Below are 14,466 nucleotides of genomic sequence, written 5' to 3'. Positions count from 1 at the left end.
TCCCCTGATACCTCATTGGTTGTCCGTGGTTGCCGCTGCGATTGACTCTGTAATATGTTATTTGTGCATTTTTGGCACCGCTTCACTATAAAACAAAGGTTACCAGTAACTTGTTACATCTAACATGTTATACAGTGTAAACGCACCTTAAGGGACTTTCACTTACCACCCAATCTCCCATCCGAAGCAACATTCAGGCTACGTGCCTTCCTTGCCCCGGAATGATTTTTTCTACTCATATTTTTTCAGCAGTGAGATATGCGTTCACGATAAATTCTCCTAAGGTCTTGACATTTCGACCTCAGTGACTACGACTGCAGTGTTGGACGACAATATTTTCGCAGCAGACTGCTTATAACCAGTGCTCTGAGACGTGACATTGAGAAATTCGAATCAAGAGTTCCATTTACAATACAGAGTTAACAAAATTTTTTTGTGTTTTCCTTCTACAGTTTCTGAGAAAAGGCCAAATAACTATGGGAAGTATATCCTTCATTCTACCATGCATACTTGGTAAGAGTTTCAATTTTATTTTTTTCGATTATATTAAGAATTTCATTCAAAATCAGCCAGAAGAACTTGCTTTGTACTGAACTATTTCATGCCTTTCATGTATCTTTTATTTACATTTCCAACTAGCATTTATAAATTTAAACCGTGCATCATAAATTTTTATAAATTCTTTCTACGAGTGTTAAAATAGATTTTGGGAAAAAAAGATACAATTTCTAGCCATCGGGGTAGATGTGTTTCCCCGCCTTGCTTTTTATTGGGGCCTTTCCGACGAATGTATCGCTACTATATTTGAAATACCTTTAGTGTTTGCTTTTACTATTATTTAATGTGTAACGAATGCTTATCGTTCTAATAAGCATCCGTTCATAACCTAGTTGCATACTACACTATTAGCTGAGCTAGTTTTTAGTACTTTTTTTGAAATCTGTTTTGAAATCGGGCATCCGCCATCTAGCTTTGAAATCAAATATTCTATTTATCTCATAATATGGCAATTTTAAAGGTCGATCCGTTTGAAGAAATTATCAATAAATTATTCGCAGGGAGACCTTTGCGCGAAATTAATTATTAGGTGACCTTATTATCGCTCCGTGCGAATTAATGATGAAGCTATCAAATATTTTATCATCTTTCATTTGCAATTTCTTCATTGCCGCGGCGCTCACGGCTCGCGGGCCGTCTCAGGTAGGTGGTGGCCCCGTGCGCCAGCTACCTTAGTTGGTTCCATACAGTTTTTATGGTCGCTCCTTTCCTCCCTCATTATACAGACTCTAGGGTGGTGCACTGATTTGCCAGCTACCTGAGTCGGTCCGCGAGCGCCGGGGGAAGAAAGGACAGACCATAAAAACTATGGGACCGACTAAGGTAGCCGGCGGGACCGTGCGCCACCCCACGGCATTCAGACTGTATGGATGATTCGATTCCAATTTTTTCGATTCACATTCCACCGATACTTATTCAAACTAACAGGATATTGATTTGTCATTTGTATTGCGGTCATTAAAATAGAATCGAATAAAGTAATAAAAAACATTGAAGTGGTACAAAAAGTATATTCATTAGAGTAGTGAATTAAATTATTGTAATATATCCATGGCTTTAATTAAATAATAAACATTTCAACTGCTCCAGATATAAATTGTTAACTTAATAATGCACAGTTCTCAATGGCTCAGGTATATGGCGGCATTTATGCCCCAAACCTATAGTCTATGCACAAAATATTTATCTTCCTGGAATCGGAATCGACTCATCCCAAGTGTAAATACTTATATGTGAGTGTGTCTATTTCAATACCTTGAGAATTACATTATAGTGTCCAAAGCATGGTCAGTTGCGGTGTTGTACATTAAAATGTGGAAAATACTATTTGTGTTTGATATTTCATCACTGATGTATCGTTTTTCCACCACATCATGCCTGAAACGATTCTTTATCCGCTACATAGATTTCTGTTCACCCCTATTTTGCTGGAGTAATTAGAAACTCATTATCTCTCCACGAATCGCTACGTCATGTCACGAAAATAAACTAAATACGTCCGGCTATTCTAGCGGGATCGGTACATCCTTTCCCCTTCAAAAGCTTTACATTCTATTGTTTTCATCGATTACCTGCGCTTTGTATTGTCTTCATTCATGAACTGATTACTGTTTTCAATAAAATTATTGCTCCTCCACAATAAGGGTTGTTAAACTGTCTTTTGCAGGTTTCTGCATTTCTCTCTACGTTTATTTGCATTTTAGCATAATAAGATAAATATTGGACCACCTAAACCCCATAATTGGCTTGGCAGCTGGTGCCGCGTAATATCCTTCAAATACGATATCATTCCGTATTTGTGTTCAGATAACACGTATTATAGCACCTTTTTTAGTTTTAGAGGCATTAGAAAATTTACAATACTGAAAAATTAGAGAAATTAACAAAATAATGGTGACAAAAACAAGAACAAATTCTCACTTTCCTATGAAAAATGAGATCTTAGAAAATCTCTATAAAAATCAAGGTTGCACCAATAGCACCAGCGGTACGTCGTTACAAATCAAAATTGAATTTGTACTCTTTTATAAAGAATAAAACTTATTGTAAAAGATATTTTTTAGGCAGTATTGGCTCACTTACACCGCTAATAATTAAATCAATTTTACCTTTTCTAAATTGCCGATGACTCTGCTCTAGTTCTAGCAAGCATACTTAAGTAAATTTTTTGTCTTCACTTGACCTTCAACATTTGCATGTTTTCGTAATACTGGCTGAAGAAGAGGTAGCTGATGAAGATAAAATAATAGAATTGCAAAATATTTTTTTAACAATCGTTTTTGTCTGATTTTTATTTTACATTTCAAAATCTTTGCAGGCGCATTCTTTTTCGTAGCACTCTGCTATGCAACTCCAACGCCCACTCCAGACTTAGAATTTGAACGGTGCCGAAATTCTTCTGAGGTAAATATACTAGAATATTTGCTGTGGATACACGGCCGTCTTTTTTACAGTGCATAAAAAACGGCTTCACGCTAAAACAGCGACGTAAACTATAATTGATGATACTTTCGTCAGCTATTTGCCGTTCCTAACAGATTGAATTGTTGTGATAAAGAATGTAGTTAGTGTACAAAGTACACACTACAATAGCGAAAAAATTGTAGCATAACTTAAGTGAATGCAGAAATTATGCTGCATTTGTTCCATCTGAAGAGTGGTTAGATACAGCCCTAGCCAAATCTTGCGGCACTGAATGGTAGGCTGTTTTGAGTTTGGAAAAGTCTATCAGCTAAAATTAATAAGAACACTTCCAGAAGTCAGTATGACTTTCTTTTTTTAATGGCTCTGCGCAATTGGCTTAATGCTTAACAATGAGCAGATGCGTCGATCGTTGTCCCCATCTGCAAGTAATCTGACCTGTATGATCCAAAAAAAAAACGATACCATAAACTTTCAATTGTTGAAGGCTGGTCAGAATTTTCTTGATTACCTGGTTATTTGTTGGAGCATCGATTGATTTGATTGCTGCTTTGTTTCAGGAGTTATAGGGAGCCGCTAGGGACGCAAGAGGCTACTCGTGGAGAGCAACACATTAAAAACCCACTATATTACCAGTTCTGACTGAAATGATAAATTAAGAGAGATATTCTGCCGGACGGATAGGTCTGGGAATTCGTTTTCTCCCGAACAATAATAATATAAAGGAATAATTATAATGTTAGAAGGAACTTAGCGTCTTCCCTTTCATTTTTATTAACCGCTACTGTCCTAAACCCCTCCCCTCCCGCCACACGCTCATTGGAGCGGCTTGCGGGGTTGTGAGTAGATGTAGATAGTTAATCCGTCTCATCTACAGCCACTGTTGATTTTAAAACACTCATTTACCGGCATATAGGTCATGCTGAGCGCAAGTGAAAGCCATTCGCATAGTTTGCAGTTGTAGCACCGCATATCACATTTGGTAAGAGAATAAACTGAGGTGGCCTTTCTTATGAATCCGTTACTTAACTAACAACTTATGCTCGCAAATGACTGAACATGTACAGAGATCGCGAAGAGGTAACCTCTGCATGCGATACCCGCCAGTCGTTTGTATGGTGTTTACGGATAGCGATCAGAAGTTGAAAAAAAAACAGCCCTCCCTTAACAGAATATACATTATATACCTGGAATATGGCAGTACATTATGATTTTATGCTTTCCCAGCGAATAATGTGGGCAAACTTTTCTTGGAATTCCCACCGGGTTAATGTTTTTATAACGGCCGACGTTCAAGTACCGTCTCGGCACTCATCATCTGGGCTGAATATTGATTTATTTAATATTTGGTTGCTAAGTCTCATTGTTGTAATATATTTAGTTTAATAAAAACATATATAAAAAAATGATAATAATAATAAAACAAAGTACATGATTAAACCTTGATCTATATTCCAGTATCCTTCCTACTGCCTCTATTAATGCTATGACTGAGTGTTATATTTTTCCTATGTAAGTACTATATTTATTCGCACATGGAGTCGAAGTTCAAGTGTCATTAATGCATGAATGAGGTGGCTGTTTGATTACAGCACGGTGCCCAGCGCCCTGTGTACGACTCTGCCTGTAAAATTTAATTCGTATTCGGAAAAGGTTTAGATTATACGATTATCGTGGTTACACTGGGGAACATTTCTCATCACATTTACGGTCGACTTCCAATTTTGAGCTGCTTTATACTAAAATAGACATACTGATTTCAAAATTGTTATTAGTTTTCTTCTAGCACGTCAAGTGTTTTCACAAAACCTTGTGTCATTGTGACCACATACTGCTAGATTGAGCGTCGATCACAGGAGGCTCTCCAATTGCACGACATAAGCCCTATCAGACTTGTGACCGGTGGCTGACGCTGAAATAGACTAGCGATAAGTGCATAGGAGTCTAATTATGCAGGAGATACTATAGTGAGACGATGGCACGCACTTTTACTTCCTGGGGGTTTTCGATGTTGAGGGGATTGCATGCACTGATTTTTTTCCCATTTCACGCGCATCACTAAACCATTCGTTAAAATATCTTTACCTAAAAATTTCCTCTACGGACATTAGATAAGGTAAGATGTAACTTTACATTCCTTAATTTGAATTTTTTATGACGTATGAGACAAAAAGAGCTAAAAAAGTGACGTGACAGATAACAACTTTCATATTCAGAGGCCAAAAGAAAAGTCAGTCAAAAACAAATCACCGATAAAAGAAAAGAAAGTGGGTTTCCCAATGTCATTAATGTATTAATATCTTGTAACATATTAATCTGTCCATTAAATTAGTCCTTGGTTGAGATCTAATGATCACTGTCAAAAACGGCGGGAGTAGCGGTAACAAGTATTTCAAAATATCGTCAATCTATATATTACGTTTCCTTTTCAGAGCCAATTTGAGGCCGTTAACAAGTGCATTGAAGATTTATTTTCAGAGGAGAGCATGAACGAGACGAGGCGATTGCACAGCGATACAAAGTGTGTCAAATGCCGAAACATGTGCAGGTGAGTAGGATTTAAGAAAACACTCAAAATTAAAATGAAACGAACTTCCTTTGACAGAAATGATAATGCTAAATGTATAATGTGGAATTGATTATAATACGGGGCACCCATTAAATATGTGAGGCGTTTTAACCCTTTAAGGTCCAAATGACATGTGTGTACCAAATTTTTACATTCTCTCAAAATTAAATGAGTGGGTAGTAATAATTGTTTCTACTTATTGAAGAATAGGCTATTGGCTTCTAGTTTTAAATTCTTTTTGTGATATCGTATAGATATTGCAGTCACCACATTGTGACGAACTTTCACTTGAAATGCAGTTTACGAAGCGAGAATTATTTGATATTTTATAACAATTCAATGAGAAGGTCAATTATAACGAAACTTTCGGTGTCCCTTATTTGTATAGCCGATGGAGTTTGTGTGGAAAACTTCGCTGTTAAGATTTAATTTTGACAAAATTAGTGTTTTTTTATGGGTTAGTTATATTAGTTGTATTAGTTGGGTTAGTATAGTTTTATGGGTTGGGAATTAGTGTTATTTTAATTCTATGGGACAATTATGTCCCTATGGACCATAAAGGGGTGCGAATGGCATTGTATATTGACTCGTAATTGAGTGGCCACCGATATTAGCACCGTATAAACGGTTACTGAGGTTGAAAGCAATACCTACCCCCCATGGAGACGGGTTTTAATTTTTGCTTGGTGACTGTTCTAGAAATAGAAGGTTGGAAGAGGTATGTTGTTTGCTGTGTCCCAACTTAGAGGTATTGTTTCCAGTATTTCGGCTGTAGTGGAAATTATATAGTTTTTAACAAATCAATGAGAAGGTCAGTTGTAAAGGGACTTTCGGTTCATCCTTTACGTGTACCTTTCCTGTGGAGTTAGGACGAAAAACTCCACATTTGTGCTTTAATTTTCATGAAATTACTGTTTTTATGTCATGGACACATACGCTCTTATAAGGGAGCGAAAATTGGTATTTTTTCACGTCCCAGACTGTACATCAGAAACTATTAAAAGTATCGCTTTCATATAAATGTTTTTGGAATCCCCGCATTAAAAATTATCAGCCTAAAAACGTATTTTGCTATGCAATCTATTGGCCGCAATCTTTATGGACCTTAAAGATTTACGGGGGAGAGAGGGCCAAGCCGTTCCTCACCCAATCTAACGTGAGGGAGAGGGAGAGTCCAGCCAAGTAACACGTAATTTTTTGCCGCAGGAAACGGTGTGAAAATGCGAACTTACAATTAGTAATCTTAAATACTATTCTCAACTAACATTAAATGAAAATATTTTTTTCATTGTTTCTTTTCTAAATTGCTTTTATTTATTTAAAATTGAAGTTCCCAACTCTTCAAACTTCCCACCTCCTGACACAGATAGCTATATAAAAGAATTGAAATTCCCAACTCTTCAGAATCCCTTGAGAAAGCGACCATCATCGGTCGGGAAACGTGGGGGCCACCCAACAATTGACGCGGCGACATAGCCCAAAAGTTTTTAATTCATTATTTAAAATTGTTTTTTAATAAATCAAACGAAATGATGCATAGATTAACGTATGCACACGGAAAATGCGCATTTTGACCCAACGTGAGTTAAGTGGGAGGGGGTCGACCCAAATCTCGCGATATCTCACCAAGGGAGAAGGTCCGAAAATCGTCAAAATCACCTCACGTTTAATCAATGCACAGTATGATCTTTCCCTCAAGTTGACAATATTGTAATATTGGATGATACCCATACTTACGGCGGTCCTCACTGGGTGCATTAGTTTGAATTTTTATTCTTTTTTTATTTAATTCGTTTATAGATTCTGAAATTGCTAAAAGTGATGTTAAGTTTTTTCTCTCATGGACCAGGTGCTCACGAAAAATAAATGAAATTATTATTATTTCTAGCGATTGGTACGACGGCTTTCGTGGTGATTAAATGGATAAATGTCTGTCGTTTTCCAGTTCCCGTCTTCGGGTCTAAAGAGGTTCGATTCCTTGTATATAAAGTTCTCATTCTCCGAGACCGTAATAATTCCAAGCGTCAGAAATCATCGTCGGAAAAAAAATATTCACCTCGGCTGATAGAGGACCGTATAGAAATAGCTAATTATGGGAATAACTTCAATAAGGGGGGCGCCTATCCTCTCCCTTCATCCTTCAAACAGCTCTTCCGACAACCGTATCTAAAACGAGAAAATCGGCCCAACCCTGGCTACATGTGTACAGGGTGTTTCTGGATGAATACTTCAGGGTATCTGACCAGCCAGGGGACCCCGCCCCGGACTTTAACCCCGCCCTCCCCTGGCTGGTCAGATACCTATCCTCACAGGGAAAACTCTCGTCCCAAATCAAGGCTGCCCCTTTCCCCCTTACCCCCCCCCCCCCCCTCTCACTATTCTATTCCGTGTTTAACCCTCACCCCCACCCTTTCAACCAGTCCTTTTCCTTTCCGATAGATGTCCTCACTGCCACTTGTGTACTTTGTATATAAATGTATGATGAATGCAAGATCAGTCACCTACCGATGTATCCAAGTTACGAAACCCGGGTCGTGCCCATAATTAAATAATAGTGAACCTAACAAAGTTTTATTTCCTTACTTCCAGTATGGAGAGGTTTCACAAAGTAAAGCCTGAAGTTATTAGTTATAATTTGTATTATTGTTGGAAGGAAAATCTCCGAAACGGGAGAAAACAATAAATTAGCCGCTCACCAAGGATAAATTACTTGCATAGCAATAAAGTATTGAAAAATGAACCAGATTAGTGATGGAAACAGGTCGGTCAAAATTAATTCTTCTAACGACCGATTTTTAATCGAAATAGTAAACACCACTTTTCAACAAAAATCGAAATTTAAACCGGAAGATCGATTAATAAAAAAAATCGACGGTTCTTTTCTTTATGTATAGTTTTTTAAAAACATGTTTATTTTACATTCGAAAGACACTAAAAATACACATTAGAGATGTAAAAAAATCTCCTCGATCCTTGAAATTTAAAACAGGAAGTTCGATTTTAATCGAAACCGTTATTTTGCATCACCAAACCAGTTACCCTATCAACCTTAATCCTTACAGTCGTTAATCTTAGGAAAGCACAATCCAGTAAATAAAAATCACTAACTACTGTGAATTTTCCATTTATGGTCAGGTAGAAACGTTGGAGAACTTAAGCCTCTCGTTTTCTTCTCTTTTATCTCTATATTCTATCTCTTTTACATCCTTTATAAACTGTTCTCTGTAGCTCATTCGGGGACATCCCTTGCCTTCTTCCCTTTCACTTGTCTTTCTAAGATTTTTTTCATCAGGTCATCATGCCTCATATGTCATTATGTGGCCAACTAAGCTGTCCTACCTAAAGTAGCGGATATAGAAATAACTGAAGGGGGGGGGGGGCGCATAAGATATCTTGAGCTACCTTTACCTTTATCGTAATTTCAAAACATTAAATCACATGCAAAGTTTAACAAAATTTTATTTAAACTGATATTACGCCTATACATGACACTGCCATCTTACGGTAAAAAAGTTGTTATTGTGGTTCTGCAGTATTAGGGAATGCGGTAGGCCCCGCAAAGGGGGGCGCGCGCCCCCTGCGCCCCCCATATGTATCCGCCACTGTCCGCCTACTCCTTGAGGTTTTTGGAAGAGTTCTCTTTTCTCCCACTCTTCTTAATATTTCCTCATTACTCACTCGGTTGATCCATCTTATCTTCATCATACTTCGGTAGCAGCATATTTCAAATGCTTCCACTCGGAATATTTTCATGTACAAATAAATTCAATCACGTCGCTAACCAATTCGAATCTACCGTTCTAAATGATAACCAATCGAAATGCTTCCAATCAGTGCCAAGTATACACTCCGGGGTCACCTCTAACTTTGAGTATTTCTATTTTGTAGGCTTCCAAACCTATCAAATTTGATTAAAACCCAACTTTTTTTGTTGCAGAAAGTGTACCTAATGTGTTCTTCCTTCCATTATCCCCACAGGAGACGCGACGAGATTAATCATTGCATAGAAGCAGCCGCAGAAGAAGCTATGCTTCTTTCAAACAGGTCAAAAATAATGGTTCCTATTCTCATTCAGTTTACAAGGGATGGACTCACTTCATTTTGTGAGATAGAGTCTACTCTGAGTTCTGGTAATGTATCTACACCAAAATATGACTCATATGCTTATATTCTAACGACTTTATAAACTCATTTTGTTGTTTTTCATCATGTCCGGGTCAAATCTTGCCACTCAATTTCAAGTCACTTTCCGATTACCTATCGAGCTGAAATTTTCAGAATAACTAAGAACTAGATCGCAATGCGATATTTAAAAAACTTTTATTGTGGTTTTGAGGGAATTTCGATTTTGTTCTGAATTTAAAATGAAATATATTAAACCAGCTGACCCGGCGAACTTCGTACCGCCTAACATTCAATGAACTTATAGTTTAGTTGCACCATTCATAAATAAAGAGCGGCTGTATCGTTTTAATTATATTTGATTTATTATAAATTAAATGAGAAAATATTTATGACATAAAAATTATACGCATTCAGTTGTTGGCTATTTGTGTTATTAACCGTCAAAAAATGTTTTTAGGTCTAAGTCCGTAGCGTAAACTTGGCTCGTTCACGGGGCAGGTTAACGCAACGCTAAACCGACGCTTGGCTGATGCTCAAAATAGTGTAAGAAAAGCCCCTATGAAGCAGCATTCGTATCAAATGACTTTAGGCGCGCCATTTATAGTATCTCTGTTTGGAAAAAATGCACTGCGTAAACGTGCTGCATGCGTAAACGCACCACGGTGAGCCCTACACATTCGGGTTTAATGTCTTGCGTCAAGCGCCTTCTGATAAACAACAATTTTTGTTTTGTTATCAGGCGCAAGATAAAGCGAATGAAGCAAAATAAATATAGCGAAGCGAAGCAGGGACGCAGCGAGGGGGGGTTTTGGGGGTTAAAACCCCCCCAAAAGCTCAGAGAATCTTTTTATAAAACATTTGGTTATTAATATTAGGAGGACGGATGAGTCACAAAATATTTAACTGTTCACACAGCCGCAAAACCTACCATTTTGAACCTTTTATCCTAAAAAATGTCTGGGGAGGGCCCCCACACCTCTCGCTTACCTTGGCGAGTTTTCTATACCCTACAGACCCGCCAGTATTAGCTGCGCCTATCCTTAATTCCTAGCTGCGCCCTTGAAGCGAAGGAAGAAAAACAGCGGATGGTTTACCGACTCGTAAACATACCACATATTATTTACCATAAGAAAATCATGGGTTTTCACTAACACATGAGAACAAACAGAACAAAAACTGAAAGACTGACCATACGATTTGTTAATCGATATCACGAATGCAACACGAATTGGAAATTGAATACGTTTAAGCTCAAAAGGGCATATAAGTTGGGATCATGGAATCTTCGGATTGAGAACTTCCTCATCTTTGAATTTTCCTTTGAATATAGTGGCTTGAATCACTTTCATTGTCAGTTTTTTTAATAATCAAACACGTTCCGTTGGATAGTTTTGGTTGGTTTAGGTTTCGAAAGATCATGAACGCAGAGCCTACCTTTAGCTGTAAATCGTGCCGTGATAAGCCAGGTGCGTCCAAGGACTTTAAATATTCAGATAGATACTTGGTGACTTCGTCTTCGTTTATTACAAAGTCAAAAGGTTTGAATTCATGCAGAGTACACGGAAATTACTGATAATCAACAATTGCTTGGAGATTTGTTTACACACACGGTAGTTATGTGTTTTCTACACAGCAATACCCGAAAACCACCACCAACATAGATAAAAGAAGCTGTGAAAATCTTCAGACGAAAATAGTTATGTGTTTGTTGACAACTCAATTCGAGCTGAGCTTACCTCTAATTCAATTATTTTAATACTATTTTAATATTACTTTAATATTTTTAACATGTTAGAACATTTAAATTTGTTTAATATTGTTAAAATGATCAGTCAATACATTAGTAAAAAACGAAAAAAAAATCTTATTTTTTTGACCGTCTTAACAATCAATTCCTAAAAACATATCTCTAAGAAAAAGTTGAATTTTTTTGTGAACTTTTCCTATTTTTTAATGTCCTAAATGTTATCCGGGGCTGAGACGAATCCAAAGAGCCTAATGTCACGAAAACCGGTGCAGCCGTTCTCGAGTTTAAGTGTTCTAATGCCTCATTCACATTACGATCGTCGAAGCCGTCGTCCTAACGATAGTTGACCGAACTAGCCGTGTGAATGCAAGTTCTGACTATAGTTGACGTAGTTCCGAACGTTGCCACTTTACGATGGTTAGGCGCTGGGAGACCGGAAACGGAGCGACAAGAGAAAGACGAAATGCTCGTGAAGCTCTATTTTTTTCGTGGACATTTCATGGATTTGTCCTAAGAAGGAAGAATATGGGCGGAAGAAAAATTATTCGGTAAATACACGTTGAAGACAGTAATATCGTGTCCATGCATACCTCAACAGCTTTGCTAACCGTCAATTTCCCGTTCACTTTAGATGTCAGCACCAGAGGGCAGCACAGGTTTTAACCATCGTTGTGTGAATGCACGATAGTTCCGACGATGGCTCGGACGATCGTAATGTGAACGAGGAATAACTAACACGATTTTCGACTTTCTTTTATATATATAGATTAAATAAATTAACGACTTCAAAAAATGGCAACAAAAATCCGATGGCGGCGCTGCGATCATTTGAACGAAGGTGAATGATTACAACGAGAACGCATAACAACAAATTTGTTTATTTCAAAGTTAATTGAACAAACATTTACTGACAAAAGTTGTAATCTTTCCAGTTCGCGATTAAGACGTTGTTCTTTATTAAAAAAATTTAATGTTGATTTACTTTACTAAAAATAACCTCTTCGCTTACCTACCCTACTTTGTAAACTGATATTTTCACATAATATTTCAGTTTTCGGAGACCAGGAAAGCAGTGCGTGCTTCCAGAAAAAACGGCGTGCCTGCATATCTTTTTTGAACTTCATACGTGAGGCTGACGAAGCTGCCTTCTGTGACTCTTCAAACCCAAAATACAGTGCAATCGATGCAGGTGTCCTCTGCAGGTAAGTTTTTTGTGGGTCGTTCGAGGTATTTTACATAAAAATAAAACCATAGTTCAATATTTTCACATCCGGAACTCAAAGGTTTCCTCATGAAGACGTATTCATAAAGTAAAGCTCATAAAAATTACTCCCGATGCAACTTTGATAAATATTTCTTTATTTTGAATCAAACAATTTCTTCTAATGATTCACAGCATTTAATTTTGTTAAAAAAATTCACATTCATCATGCAACTGACGTAAAAAGTAGTTTTTCAAATGTGATATTTCATTTTTCATAGATCCTATTAATTCGTTATATTCTACGACACTATTTTTTGCAAGGCTTGAGAGTTCTATTTCTTACTTTCTTATGGGTAAAAAATGATGAAATAGCAACTATCTTTTTTATGCTTCAAACATTTTAATTCACGTTAGGAAATCTCAGTTTTATGCTATGTAAATTGTAGCACCATAAATGTAATTTCCTTCCCTTTCTATACTTAGCAACGCAGAAAACATACCCAATGATCAAAGGCAGCAAAAATTTAAAATTCATTTCATAGTTTTATTGGTTTCGGTGGCATTATGAGCAACACAACCATATCATGTACTGTTTTAATGTGTTCACATTATGCTTTCGCGTGGGCTAAAACACTCTGAGAGGGCTTCGCTTATGAGGGAAGGGTAGTACCGAGAGAGGGAGAGACCAGGAACGAACATGACGTTGCCAAATGTACATAGACACCCAAGTTAGTTCAGTGTTACGAAAAATAAAAACGCATGAGCCATGGGTGGCCACAGGTAGTTTGGGACCGGCGCCGAGGTACCTACTCATTTGGAAGATATTGAGATTATTCCCTTCACAAATGACCATGACATTGTCAACTACTAAGCTGAATACCGCACCGTTGGTGAAAGGCATATCTAAAGACATGCAGGGAAAACAAGTGAGGTTTGGCAACGCAGCTCCACTAGCAGATACACGATATGAACACTTTCAGCCCGAAGATAAAAATTTTAACTTTGCCCAGACCCGAAAATTTTGCCGATCACAGTCTGCCATCATCTGTAAATGACGCTCGGTACTGGGCAGAGACCGGCGCGTCATCTATAGATGACGGTCGGTCTCAAAGTGTTAACACGGCAAAGGTCTGAGAGCGGCTGACTGAGGCCACGCCTATGTTTCCGAAATATTAGGCCACGCCTGCTGTCTGTTGATTGACAAAGAGAAAATCACGTGGCGAGAAAATTCCACCCCACTTGCTTTAGCCACACCAGCTCACCCGCAAAGATAAAATGAACAGAGTTTTACTGTAATTAGCACTACATGTGTGTAAGATCTTAACTATTTCACCTTTTAATCGTCTCAGGGGATTCCATGGATTCCTGGAATGTACTGAGAGGGGTGCCGAATCCTGCTCCTCGGATGTTCAGAGTGCCGTAAGAAGTCTTGTATCCCAATTCAGAAACTTGCCAACCTGCTCCGAGTTTGTATGAAGAAAAGATATGCAACACTTGCGGATCGCCCATTCAGCAGCATAATTTGACAAGCATAGTTCTTATGTTTCTAAGAATTAAACTGATGTTTTGCCTTCGCCAATGAAACAGATTTTCTGAAGCAAATTACTTTTGAAATATAAATAAAATATTTTGTCTACTCAAATGGCGTGTATTCATTTACATCACAAATATAATCTTTAAATGTGTAATCAAAACTTGATTGCAGCACTTAAAATATTTATATTTAATGTCACCTTGTAATTTTGTATTAAAACAAGTTTTACCAATATGGCAGCTCGGTGTTTGCGAATATCAAGTAATAAGCACTTATATATAAATGTACTTCAACGAGTGCCTTAATAT

General features: G+C 37.6%; 1 protein-coding gene across 1 annotated transcript; it reads left to right on the top strand.

Moving 5' to 3' along the window:
- Positions 1 to 319: 319 nt before the first annotated feature.
- LOC124154358 lies at positions 320 to 14,266 on the top strand. The gene is made up of 6 exons (XM_046528038.1): positions 320 to 513; positions 2,876 to 2,961; positions 5,412 to 5,527; positions 9,527 to 9,678; positions 12,472 to 12,622; positions 13,974 to 14,266. Exons 1-6 carry the CDS (start codon positions 477 to 479, stop codon positions 14,098 to 14,100), a joined length of 669 nt encoding a protein of 222 aa, XP_046383994.1. The 5' UTR covers positions 320 to 476; the 3' UTR covers positions 14,101 to 14,266.
- The last annotated feature ends 200 nt before the right edge of the window (positions 14,267 to 14,466 follow it).

The sequence above is a fragment of the Ischnura elegans genome, chromosome 2 (genome assembly GCF_921293095.1).
Source record: "Ischnura elegans chromosome 2, ioIscEleg1.1, whole genome shotgun sequence".
NCBI lineage: Eukaryota > Metazoa > Arthropoda > Insecta > Odonata > Coenagrionidae > Ischnura > Ischnura elegans.
This window is presented reverse-complemented; position numbering and strand designations above follow the sequence as displayed.

Coding starts and splice junctions, on each gene's coding strand:
- LOC124154358 (XM_046528038.1), top strand. CDS start 477: ATGGGAAGTATATCCTTCATTCTACCATGCATACTTG. Junction 5,528..9,526: donor AAATGCCGAAACATGTGCAG/GTGAGTAGGATT, acceptor TTATCCCCACAG/GAGACGCGACGAGATTAATC. Junction 9,679..12,471: donor AGAGTCTACTCTGAGTTCTG/GTAATGTATCTA, acceptor ATAATATTTCAG/TTTTCGGAGACCAGGAAAGC.